Genomic DNA, 14,099 nt, shown 5'->3' with positions numbered 1-14,099 from the left:
AGAAAGATCCGATTTCTCCTCCAGCCCCGTTTCCAGAAACGTGGACAGTGAAAATGTTTAACAGCCCAAACCCACCAACAGATAACAACAGCTTGACCTTGAATGAATACAAAAAATACCTAAAAATAGAATATAACAGATATTAAAAAGTTGTTTGAATCTTTCACCAGGGAGAGCCGGCCCATCCACTAGCCTGTGATAGTTTTGAGACCCTGCCATACACATCTGCTGTCTCTGTCGCACAAAAGTTCCTCCACTCTGTCTCTGTAATGCTGCTTAGCAACCTTTACTGCCTTTCTATGTTTATAGGACTCTACTTCATGAGGTCTCATGTCACCTGAGCTCCGCCCAGTTTTATAGGCAGCAGTATGCACCTTTAAGGGTATTGGGTATTATTTGTCAACCCGCAGTTTCTAGGATAGATTTTTACAGTGACCATGAGAGCAATCAGGATGATAAGTGATATACTACATGACGTTTAGCTCACTGACATTGTCGGTGCTTGTTTTAAAGATGTCAGGATTTGTCAAATGCAGCTGAACAGGTCCCTCCTATGTCATTTTATTGTCAAGAGATTGTACAACTGTACGTTTGCTAAAAGAATACTAAGCAAGGGTGAGCCATGTTTTACTGACCTCAACTTAAGCTTCAGGCCTTCCCTTCGCCCTTGGTGTAATTTTTGTCCTCCTACAAAGAGCCGGTGTGCCTGCAGGCAGGTGAACCCCATAGGAGGTAACGCTATCCTTGGCAATGTCCCCACTGGCATAAGTTACAGCCCTTATAATGCCTGGTGAAAGTACACTCCAGTAAAAGTGGCTTTGCAGGCACCCACGATGTTCAAAAGCATTGCACAATCGTATAATTACAAAGTGGACAACAAAGAAATGAGTACAGACACAAAAACAGCACCGTTAGAAGCCTGGCAAATGGCATGCGGCGATGGCTGCGCCGACTTGGAAGGCTGAATTTTAAAAGTTCTTGGAAGAAATACTTAAACTCAGATATAAATTACAATAGAAATTAGACAGGAAGCAGCAACAAAACTACCAAAAAATACAGACAGCGCCTGAAAATGAAAAAAAGGTACATAAATGTTTTTGGGTGATGCGGATGTAACATTAACATAACTTTTAGACAAATGTATTTCATGTTGCTGTCAGAAGGAATGAGTCCAATGCTGTGTTTCACATGACATACTTCCCTTAGTACACTAACAAATAGTGCTCTTCCATATTAGGACTCTTACCTGCGTAGTACAGGAATTTTGACAAAGTAGTGTTGTTTCAAATCGCACACTGCTGTTCTGAGCTGACCGGAAATAACCGCAGCATGTGAACACGTCACCCTTTAATTATTTTAATCGTAAATTATCATGTTTTTAATCCCTTTGTTTAACACACTCAATAAACACACAGATTCTTCTGTCCAGCAGCAGCAGTGAAAAAGAAACACATCTGTGAGGTGTTCAGGAACAGCTGCAGCTTCCTCAGACACCTTAATTTGAAAATTCTTTACATCGATGGTGCCGCCCCTTCCTCTATGTAATATGGCGACCGTTTAGGGTGGAAAGTGTCCAGCGTTTCACACTAATTTTTTAGAGCGTTTTGAGTGCACTGCATGTTTCTGTACAGTGTGAACGTACTTATGCACTCAAATAGTGAGTGTCAGTACACGACTACGCCATTTAAAAATAAGCACAAGATTAATAACAACACTCCATCTGAATAACCCTCCAGATGTTTTTTTTTAAAGAAATAGTTATATAATAACTTATATAACAGTAAAGTTAATGTACATCCATCAATTTAGCATTTCTTTTCACAGTACTTCAGTGAACAAGTGAGGGAATTATTTGAATGAGTTCATCAGTGAAGAAAACATATAGCTGCTAATTCTAATGCTAATGCTTTCTAATGCAGGATGGGCAGAGAAAAAGAGAATCTGCTCAAACAGCCAAAGTTTGGAAATACTGTATCATTAACTGGATTTACTACGACAAAGTAAGTTATATTGCTGCAGAGCAGAGGGACAATGACAGACATTTCCATTAACCTTTTGCAACATGAGAATAACATTTGTAGCTACAATAGCAGAAATGGTGACAGTATTCAATGGCTTAGAAGATATAAAACTTAAAAAAAAAAAAATCAAAAATCTGTCTGATATTTCAAAGAAAACCAGACTGAAAATTAAAGGATTCAAATCTGAGGAAGACATTTTTCAAAAGACTAAAACTAACACCAAATAAATATGAAAAGCCAAATGTTATCATAAATGATAGAAGAGATGGCTGTGGATACAATTAGGTTGTTTGTTAAGTTGTAATACAACTTAGTCTTCCAATAAAGGTATGGGAAGAAATCAGAAAAAGCAAAGACTGAGATATCCTGACTTTTATCCCGTGCACAAACTTCAGAAATACTAGATTCTACCATTTATAAAATGCATCTCAATTCTCTCCTTCATTACATCCTTTTTGACTTGTCATTCAAACCTGTTAATATCCCATCAAGCCTTTTTGGTCTATGGGGAAAACACAGATTGCAAAAAGGTTGCAGTGTAAATCTGAAAATATCAGTGCAGCAGTTGTACTTTTTCCTCCTATGCCACAGATTTGCCCAACTGATCTCTTAGCTAAAATATTGTCCACAATACTGTTATTAGGACACTTCCCATTATAATTCAGTCAGCAGATGTGAGCAACAACCACAGTGTGATTTCCATTTGTTTCCATTTTCAGGATAAGAAACAGGAACAATAGAAGGATGAAATGTAAATGACGGTATAAAAAATTAAGTAAAAGAGTGTGATAACGTAAAATGTTAAAGCCCCAACAGCAACCTCTCCTACTGATTCTTATTACCACAAGAAGATACTCATTATCCCCATTCCCGTTTGGGCGACATGCTCCTCACCCATTCACACTCTGATAAATACAACACGAGAACTCCTTATCAGAAAATAGTGGTATCCTTATCCAAGCACAAAAACTATGCCACAAGGAGGTCAGAAGACTTTTCTTTTTTTACTTTTTAACTCCGTGAAACCAGTGAAAACAGTTGCAGGGCATGTAGAGGCAGGGGAGGTAAGGTAAGTGGTCTGCACATATAGAGCACTTTTACAGTAAAGGTTTAAAAAGCAAAACAAAAATAGAAGGTGCCTGTCTGCCATTAGGAGCAAGTTGGGGTTCAGTGTCTTGCTCAAAGACACTTTGATTTATGGTATTGAGGGGGTAAGGACTGAACCGCCAACCCTGACATTAGTCGACAAGCCACTCTACAATCTGAGTCACAGTTTGCCACAGTTGCACAAAATCCGAATAATACATTGTTGCACCTGACTGACTGGACGCCTGTTTTTTAGTAAGAGTGAAAAAAACAAAAGAGCTAAATGAAGAGGATTTCTAGATCCAAGTATGTGCAGCCTGGAGCGAGTAATAAAAGGTCAGTTATGCCAGTTTAAATGACACTGTCTATTGCCACACACACACACACACACACACACACACACACACACACACACACACACACACACACACACACACACACACACACACACTCTCCTTAATTCCTTTGGTAAGTTCCTCAGCAATCCTAGACAGGCACCCCATCTGTCAGGGGACGAGAGGGGTCAGGATTAATGTGTGTGTGTGTGTGTGTGTGTGTGTGTGTGTGTGTGTGTGTGCGTGCGTGCGTGCGTGCGTGCGTGCGTGCGTGCGTGCGTGCGTGCGTGCGTGCGTGCGTGCGTGCGTGCCTGATTCAATGCAAGAGTAGGTGAACTCGAAAGCCGTTTACACACTACATGGCTGCTACCCAGCTGTCTGGCTATTAGAGTAGAAGAGTGATTAGCCCCGTTAGCCAGTTGGCTAATGGGCCAACTAGAGCACCCTGCTGCTGCAGACTCAATACACGACAGATTAGATGAGCCAAAAGTTAAAGACATGAAAGAAATTAATTTGTTTAAATATATATATATATATATATATAAGCATTGAGACAACGCACATGGAATAATCCACATAATCACACCTATTTATACAAAGATGCATCTCTTCTATTAAGTCTAACAGACTTCTAATCTGACATTAGGTAGGACAGGTTATCCCTGATTCAAGGAATGAAGGGGGTTGTTACAGAAGATTCAGTATTTGGAAGCACTATGTGTTTAGTTTCACTAACCTCACTAATTAGAATGTTGTGTACGATGTGTTTAATGTCAACACAAACAGATATGTAAAAAATTTGCTTTTGTTTGAGAGTTAGTTATGACTCAGTTACTATTTCTTGACATAGAGTAATTTATCCATCCACCCAAGACCGTGCAATGTCAATCGCTGGAGTTGCCTGATAAGATTAGTCAGTGCAGGTTTTGGTATAGGTCACTCTACCAACGCAGCAAGCACCAAACTTGGCAACCTCAACGGAATGACTGGAGTTAGCTCTGGAAAAATATTGTTAAAAAAGAGTTCTACCTATAAAACCACAAATTGTTATTACTGTGTCTAAAGAGAAGACACAGAACTTTTTAGTAATTTTTGAGCTTTAGAAGTATTTATAGGCATTTTGTTTTTTTTGACAGCCAGGCTGAACGATTTGCCCCATGCTCAGTTTTATGCTAAGCTAGGCTGACCAATGCCAGACATAACCCAGTGATTAAAGATTATAAAGTGTAAAAAAAAAATGGCATATGAGTTTAGAAAATAAATTGTGTAATTTGATGCACTTCCTGTCCATTTCTACTGCAGCTATTAAATAAAGGTGAAAAATTGCTGTAAAATAACATTTACAGACTTTGTCCAATAAAAATCAGGTTTTTACCATATTAACATGTCCATGATGTCAAGTCAAATAAGCAGCTGTCAACATGGCTGAGCATTTTTGCTATGGAACCACAGTGTACCTCTGACAGTGACAAAAAAAACCCGCTGTTTCAGACAGCCTGGGTCTTTCGAACATCACGTACCTCAGGAACTTATCCTGTCAACTTGCAAGGTGGGCCTTTCCATATCACTGAGCTGCCAGCTTTAACTTCAGGCGAGCAGAAAAGCAGTGATTGGAGGCAGTGCAGACTATTTGTATACTGTAGATCGGTGTGAACTGAAAGACAGCAAATGGGTAGAGTTACATCTCTTTAAGCCATTAGATTTTGAAGTGTGAAATGGAAAAGTGATCTTTCTTCCAAACCAGAATCCTATCCTCACTTTCTAACCCCAAAAAGCTCTTCTCCATCTTTTCCAACCTCCTTGACCCCCCTCCTCCTTCCACCCTTCTACCAAGCCACTTTGTCAACTATTTTACAAAAAAAGATAGATGACACACACTTCTCATTTTCTAATCAATCTTCTGTAACTACATTTCCATCAACTTCATCTTCATCCCCTTCGCTTTCCTCTTTCACCCCGTCTCCCAATCAAGTTCTTACTTTGGTAACCTCCGCCCGCCCAACCACCTGCCCCCTTGACCTCATCCCATCTCACATTCTCCAGTCTATTGCTCCTGACCTTCTTCCTTTTCTCACCCATCTCATTAACACTTCCCTGTCAACTGGCTGTTTCCCGAACTCTCTGAAGGAGGCAAGAGTAAACCCTCTCCTGAAGAAACCCCCCCTCAACCCGTCTGAAGTAAATAACTATAGACCTGTCTCTCTTCTTCCCTTTCTTTCCAAAACTCTGGAGCGAGCTGTCTTTAATCAACTCTCCTCCTATCTTCACCATTATAACCTTTTTGACCCTCACCAGTCTGGTTTCAACAGACCACTCAACAGAGACGATCCTCCTTCTGTCTCTGAGCAGCTTCCCACTGCTAGAGCAGCCTCTCTCTCCTCTGTCCTGATCCTTCTAGACCTTCTGCTGCATTGGACACAGTGAACCACCAGATCCTTCTTTCCTCCTTCAGGACCTCGGTGTCTTAGGCTCTGCTCTCTCCCTGTTCTCATCCTACCTCAACGACCTCGCCTACCGGGTAACTTATGTTATGTTATGGATCTGTGTCTGAACCTTGTCCTCTCACTACTGGGGTCCCTCAAGGCTCCGTCCTGGGTCCCCTCCTCTTCTCTCTGTACACCAACTCTCTCAGCTCTGTCATTCACTCACATGGCATTTCCTACCACTATTATGCTGATGACACCCAACTAATCCTCTCTTTTCCCCGATCTGAAACACAGGTAGCAGCACAAATCTCTGCCTGTCTGACTGACATCTCTCAGTGGATGTCCTCACACCACCTGAAAATTAACCTTGACAAGACTGAACTGTTCTTTCTTCCAGGGAAAGACTCTCCCACCCACGACCTGACTATTACCTTCAACAACTCTGTGTTAGCCCCAACCCTGACTGCTAAGAACCTCGGTGTGACACTCGACAGTCAACTCTCTCTTACTGCCAACATCACTGCAACAACACGTTCCTGTAGATACGTGCTGCACAACATCAGGAGAATATGTCCTCTTCCCACTCAGAAGGCAGTGCAGGTTCTGGTCCAGGCTCTGGTCATCTCACGTCTGGACTATTGTAACTCCCTCCTGGCAGGTCTACCTGTTAGTGCCATCCAACCTCTGCAGCTCATCCAGAATGCAGCAGCTCGACTGGTCTTTAACCTCCTAAATTCACTCACACTACTCCGCTCCTCCGCTCCCTTCACTGGTTACCAGCAGCTGCCCGCATCCGTTTCAAAACATTGGTACTTGCATACCGTGCTGCGAACAGATCAGGTCCAGTCTACATCCAGGACATGGTCCAACCTTACACCCCAGCCCGTTCACTCCGCTCTGCATCTACCAATCAGCTTTTGCTCCCTCACTGTGAGATAAACACTCTACAAAATCATGACTGTTTGCTGTCCTTGCTCCTAAATGGTGGAATGAGCTCCCCAACGACATCAGGACAGCAGAAAGTCTGTACATCTTCCGCCGCAAACTAAAAACACACCTCTTCCGACTTTACCTTGAATAGGTAGCACTTTAGTAGCACTTAAAATGGCACTTACGTATAGCACTTTGAAGTTTGGCTATCTTGAAGAAAATTGTACTTTCTTAATTGTTGTTGTTCTGAATTCGTACCCTCGTGGTTGAAATGCACTTATTGTAAGTCGCTTTGGATAAAAGCAATGTAATGTAATGTAACTGATAGAGCAAGTGGGAAGCCCCGATTTACTGCAATAATATTGACTGATGATAAAGCTCTTTTCTTCAAAGCAGTGTCAAGTTTTTTCCTGTCTTTCCTGACCACACTTGATGAATTGATTAGTTGATTGGCGAAAATACTGGTAAATGTTGTAGTTTTGTGTCTGAAGTAGTTTTTGCATAAATAGCAAACTTTATTTTTAGATTTGGATAACTTAGCACAGCTTAATGTCATCACCTGATTGTTTGGTGAAAAGTTGTGAAAAATATTTGTAGACGTCTGCATACATTATATATCTATCAATGACTGACACTATAGTCAAACATGATCTTTCGTCTTTGTGTTGAGGCTGTTTTGCCTGTCTGTGCGTTGACAATCACCTCATGGCCTTGTATTCAGCATGACAGTGGGTTGGGCTGTGTGTCAAGATGAAAGCAAGCATGTGCTCCAACAAAAGACATTGTAATCACGAAGGCCTTTAAAGAAGCTCTAGTCTCTAATGGTCTGGAACAACGCCCACTCAACTCCACTGGAGTCAAGAGTATATGAGAAGGGTACACTTCTGGTGAGATTACAAGTCATGCTGTCACTCTAAACGCAGCAAAACGTGCAGCCTTCCGAGTATTTATATACACTATGCTCCCAACAGCTAAGCAAAAAAGGAGATGCTGTGGTAAGTCCACTTCAATTGAGTGAGAACCTGACCTGATGTCAGCAGATGGCTGATCAGAGAGGAAACCTCCCATCTCAGCTCGCTGTCCATCAAGCCAGTCTCAGTACCTTAGCTAATCCCCTCAGGACACTACAAGTATCCTCTGCCAGCTCCCAGCCAGCTTTACCATCTGGTCCCTGCACTCATTATCGAGAGAGCTACTTCGGCAAAAACACCAATAATAGCATTTAAAGGTTCTCATTTCGATATGGCTAATATTCAGACAATTCAGAGGAAAACACTATCTTCGGTGGGATGGAAGCCTATAAAACAGCATTCAGGCCATGTGACATAGATCTTGCCTGTTAAAACCGCAGGCTATTGAGGTACAGTAGGTAGTGTGTAGGACACGAGACAAAGAATACTGACAATAAGTGTGAGGGGCATATTGGTGCTCTGAAAAGAGAAATTTACCAGCAACAGTTGCTAAAACAGCAGTCGGAAGTTAATGTAGAATAGTTGTGTAAATTTGTCGATACAATGCTGGACACCAAAGTCTTCCTTGAACTCCTGCCTAAAACTGACTACTCATGATATGTTTTGCTGCATTCAACCGCTGGCTTTCGAGGTGCTGTCCAGCAAAACGATGTGAGCTTTGTAGACCATTGGAAAACTTTCTGGGAAAAACCTGGTCTAATCAGGAGAGACAGTGTCCATCCCACTTTGGATGGTGCCGCTCTCATATCTAGAAATATAGCTGTGGTTATTAAAAACCCTGAAGCAGGACATTCCAGAGTTTACAATAGTCTAGCCTGGAAGTAATAAAAGCAACCAACTTTACGGCATCACTCTGAGGCTGTTCTGGATTCTATTATTATTGTGTAGATTAAATAAAGCAGTCCTGGAGATTTATGTGTGATTGGAAAGGCATCAAAGATTGGCTCCATGATTGCTCACAGTGGTGCTGGAGGCCAAGGCAATATCATCTGGCGTAAGTATGTGGTTGGATACAAATTTCGAAGGTGCCACATACAATAACAATAGTTGATCCAAAATGCTGGAGTGAGAGTACAGACCGGCGACCCTGACAAACCCCTTGTTATGCTGTTATAGGCCTAGGCTGCTGGGGGACCTTTACATGCATTTATATGCTACGGGTACATTTAATTAACTTTATGCCTGTTCTTACCCATAATTTTGTTTTTGTTTGTCATTTCTCTATGTAGTTCTCCTTGCTCTGTATTTATTTTTTTTTCTTTTGCAGGTTTCCCCGGCCCCAGAGCTGCATGTTTCTGCTCTATGATTGCTGACCCCACTAACAACATTTTTTGTCTTGGATCTCTATGCTGTTCTTTTCTTTTTCTCACCCCAACCGGTCGAGGCAGATGGCCGCCCACCTCGGAGCCTGGTTCTGTCAAAAGTTTCCTCGTGTTAAAAGGGAGGGTTTCCTTCCCACTATCGGAAGTTTTTCTTCCTGTTAAAGGGGAGTTTTTTTCCTCCCGGCTACTGCTCATGACGGAACTGTCGAATTGTTGGCTTCCTCTCTACAAGGTTCTGTTGGGAGGACTTTACAATGTTAAGTGCCTTGAAATAACTTGTGATTTGGCACTACATGACGTAAATCAAATTTAATTTAATTGAATTGAAGTTGAACCCCTGATTGAGCCCATTTATCAACACAATCAATATTAGCAGGAGCAGACGCCCATTGAAGTTTACAGTACTTAAAAATCTTTAGCTCCAGATTATATAGTTTGTGTCATAACTCTGTGAACAGCTACATTACTAAATACAGTTGTGATTAAAAGTTTTGTGAACTTTTCCAATATTTTTGCATAAACAGCAATCCCACAGCAGGAATTCACTGGTCAAACAGTCTATGGTGGATTCTCCAAAACTAAAAATAAGAAATGATATCCAAAATGGTAATCAAAAGGTTATTAAAATTGTTCCCACATCCATCACAACTCTCACTGTTGTGACTGCATACATTTTTTTATGCACAAATCATACAGTAAAATGAATACATTACACTCTACAAATGAGGTTACTGGTGTAAAACTATGTTTCATTTAAATGTGATTCAAAAGTCAGAGTTAAAAAAAAAAGGAAGTAAGTAAAATAAAAAATCGAGCATTGCTCAACCTTATTTTTTGCACCGACCCGTTTTCAAGCCTTTCAAAGCAGGTCACTACAAACCAATCAATCTGCCCTCATTGCTTATTGACAAGGTGGTTTGGTTATGGAAGATAGTTCAGGTCATCTGAAAAGCCCTGTGCTGCTGTCAGACACTGGAGACTCGTTTCTCACATATATATAGATATATATCTATGTGCAATATATAAATCATCCTCCATATTTCTGATATGTGAAGTGCCAGTGCCTTCCTCCAGGGCACCTCGATGCTCGTTTATAAAACAGCAGAGAACATTACTCATTAATTCTCCCATGTTGCATTGCCTCAGCCAGCCTGGCAGTCATTGCAGCGCAAAAACAAGACAAAAATCACTTTTAATATTTTCTATGCCCAGCAGTTCTCCATGTCTGTAGAGTGTAGAAAGTGTGTAACAGGCTTTTTCCTGAAAGCCACAGCTCTGTTCCCAGAGCGTGTAACTGAGCAGCCAGATATCCTGATGAAAGCCCAGAGCAGATAACGCCAAAAATCAGAGGCAGCTTCAACTTCACAGCTTGCTTGCAGTCTTAACTTTTCCGGAGCCTGAATAAGGGAGAACCCTGTCGTTTGCAACAATGCTACTGTGACGAGAGCTTGCTTGTCGCCTGACTTGGAATCTAGGCAGATAAGAAACTCTGAAAGAAGAAGAAAGCCTCCTTAAAACCCACACAGCGAGACACCGGAGCTGCAGGGTCTGCATTTAGGAGATTAGCTCATGTTGTGCCACACTTTGAATCCACTTAGTTTCAAATTGTCCCCAAGCCTGAATGCTGTGTTTTGCGGTCAACAGCTGAACCTGATGCTGTGGTTATTGCACAGAAACTGCAATTGTAACTTATTTGTAACAACAAGGTCGAGGATGGCAGGAGCTTCAATTCTGCCATCTAAGTTCTGTTTTCACAGTGGAAACAATTACACTCTCAGTACAACACAAACACAACATTGTATTAACTGACTATAGAACTACCACCTGCCTCTGGAGGTTCCATACTCACTGGTTTTGTTGCACTTGACTTTGGAAAGAAGCCTGTGAGCCAGCAGAAGGTCTCCACACTTCACTGCCACCAGCAGATCCTGTTCTTTCCCCATGATTTTACAGACCTAACCAGAGAAACACCAACTGATCCCTGGTGACAACCAAGACCACTTTTTTCTGGTCTTGTAAATACTCTTTCAGGCAGATGGTTTTCAGTGAAGACTTGTCAACACATTAGCGGGTAGCTGCTGAATCCCAGCCATGAGATGAGGATAGTTAATAGAGTAGCATCTAGAGGGACGGAGCATCAGGTAAGTTGGTCCAGGAGGTGCACTTCCCCTTGTTGTTGTTTAGGTCCATTAGCTCTGATGGTTGCCTGGCTGCGTGATGACCTCTGATCTGGAGAGACAGTCGGGCTCGTGGAGGTTTTATTTGCTTGCAGGGCTGTGTGTATGTTCATAGTCTGTCTACTGTCAACCTGGAAGCAGAAGCAGCCCAACCTGGAATTACCCTGCAAAGAAAGAATGACACAGACTTTGAGTCTACTGGCATTTAAGGAATAAAGTCAAAAAAGAGCGCTACCATATCGTGAGTAAGCAAGTAAAGTTTATTTGTCGCGGATATAAAATCACAGTGTTTTTCATGAATAAAAACAGCCCAGAAACAGCATGATTTGAAACCGTTAAAATCACAACAACAATTAAAATAACAATAACAACAAGCAAATGAGTAAACTAGTGGAGAGATAAGCCAGTAAAGGGTAATAAATAAAATAAACTATATATAGACAGGCTGACCAAAAGCCTGTCTGAATAAAAATCATTTTTAACTGTCTTTTGAAAATGTCACAGGAGTTGAGAGATCATAGCGACAGGGGGAGAGTGTTCCACAAACTTCAGTGCAACAGTTTGAAAAACTCGGTCACCTCGGGTTCGAGGGACGTCCAGTAATCTTTGCTCAGCGGACGCTGTCGGGCTGATTGCTGACCAAAATCTGTCCGTAGCACAAAGTATCAGAAACTGTCAAGAAAAGCTGGCACTGCTTTTACTTTTTCTCACCAGTGGACACTAGTAGAAAAAGTAATGGAAAGGGGAAAAAACTTCATAAAACTTTATGGTCGAACCTTGTTCATTGATGATTAATAACATTTGTAGTTTTGTATAGAACACAAATTTGAGAATTGTTTTGCAGTGCAAACAAGCACCAGGAAGTACCTGTTTGAGGACACTATATTTTTGCCCATCATTCATGCAAACTGAAGGTGTAACAGCAAGGTAACATAGTTTAGGAAGATTTGGGCAGTTTGTAAGAGAATAAATAGTTCTTGCATGTGATACAAATTCATCGACATCAACTGGTTTTATTTGATATTATGATACATTTTCAGGGCATAATTCTGTCAGGAGGAGGAAAAACTTGAGCGAGGAAATTTTATAGTGACAAATGTTGAACAAATCACAAGGTTTTACATGATGCGTTGCGTAGTTTACAATTTTGTTTTTCCACAGTCACAGGTGTTGAAAAAAATGTCACTTCATTGTTTTATACAGTAAAATAAACGGATTGTCCCCCCACATGAGGACATAATTGTTTTTTCAAAAACTACTTTCTGTTCAAAGATAGCTTAGTTTGTATACTTAAGTGGTCCCACGGATCCCAGATAACTCTGAGAAATTAAAAATCCATGTAAAATGAAAGCACGAGTCTTAAAGATGAAGCACCGCATGCCATTCTGCCAGCTTATGTCTTTGGGGGAAAAAAAAGAGATCTATATTTTTCTCTCCAAGACGATAGTTAGGCAAAGCCGACTGCTGCGTCAGAACCAATTTACCTGAAATTGTGTGAGACAGCAAGTGCAGAAACAACATTAAGGGACAAAAAATAACCAACTCGTGTTCTCAGAGAGGTGTAAAAACAGGCCTCCTGGGTTTTTCTCCTTTTACCACTGACACAGCATCAAACAGGCTTTTTCCTCAGGGCCATATAGCCTCAATCGTAAACAGAATTGAAGTTTGAAGTCCAAAAGGAAGCAGTGTGGTAATCTTGGAGAAGACAGTGCAAACACAGCGCAAATCTATCTTGTCTCAACGTCAGTAGCCTATGCAAGTTATCAAGAATTGAAGCAGCAGCCAAAAGATTTCACATTTAAGTAAGTCAGCTAAATTTGTTTTTCAGATCTCACACCAACTTCATACAACACGCTTTCTGTGTGGAAATGATTTTCATTTCATTCTACGCCGCTCTCGGGGTATACGACTCTCATGTTAACACCATACGTAGCTTATTCTGTCTGCCAGCCTATTTAGGGACTGTTAGACAGACAGTTCAGTTATTCCTCTGGACTACTAGGTGATCATGCAGAAGTGCAGCACAGCAGTAGATGCCAATGCATGTCTTTGCACTGACACATAATCTAAAACTAGCCAGGCACCTTGCCAGACAGTAAACAACTGTGCAGCCTCTCCATTGAAACGAGCCAGAATGTAAACCGAGTCCAAATGTATCTTGTTAGAGAAAATGTCAGTGGATAGTGAGGTAGTTTGATGGTCGTGGATGAAATGCAGAGTGGGAGATGTTAAATCCATAAATCACACTGACTAGACTGTAAACAAATCCTTCAGGAGCATCTTCTGTCTTGTAGTATTTACTACAGTCAAGTGAAGATGATTTTTAGAAAGAAGAAAATAAAAGCATCTCAAATTACTGTAATTGTTCTGACTTCTTATCAATTAAATTTGACCTCTTTAGAATGACTTTGTATATCAGTAGAATGTGTTGGAGCACAAACTTAAGGCCACTCTCAACTCCACCAATTGAATCCTACATAAGACAGCAAGCGCACATATCCATTATTAAAAGGTTTTGGGCACTTTAAGTTATTACTGACACAGATCGAAAATCTGCAATAACACATTATTATCATCTCAGGTTTTCGAACTGCATCACTTCGTATCCACACTGCCTTCTTTCGCCAAAATAAAGCGAGGGAAGGATGAAGCAGTGGCAAGTTGATTTTGTATTGAGATGCTCGACAATGACTGCCTACGTGCCGAATTTTGGGCAAAATGCCACTGGCTCGTTTAAAGTTATTACACGTTATATTGATTACTTAAAAGTGAAGAAACGGGAATGTCCCATTTTTTTCACACATTTATTACGGATTGGTCGGTTGATCCTC

At 41.1% G+C, this 14,099-nt stretch overlaps 1 protein-coding gene across 1 annotated transcript in view; it reads right to left on the bottom strand.

Annotated features, from left to right (window-relative positions):
• Nucleotides 1-11,048, bottom strand: part of LOC138626836 (caskin-2-like) — a 47,432-nt gene extending 36,384 nt beyond the window's left edge. Inside the window, exon 1 of the mRNA XM_069708765.1 lies at nt 10,941-11,048. Within this exon, the coding sequence (XP_069564866.1) occupies nt 10,941-11,034 (94 nt within the window). The 5' untranslated portion in view covers nt 11,035-11,048. The remainder of the gene's footprint in view (nt 1-10,940) is intronic.
• Between the last annotated feature and the right edge of the window lie 3,051 nt (nt 11,049-14,099).

The sequence above is a fragment of the Brachyistius frenatus genome, unplaced genomic scaffold, assembly GCF_029030835.1.
Source record: "Brachyistius frenatus isolate BFR_SWC_R1_liver_20210118 unplaced genomic scaffold, ASM2903083v1 Contig_78, whole genome shotgun sequence".
Classification (NCBI taxonomy): Eukaryota; Metazoa; Chordata; class Actinopteri; family Embiotocidae; genus Brachyistius; species Brachyistius frenatus.
This window is presented reverse-complemented; position numbering and strand designations above follow the sequence as displayed.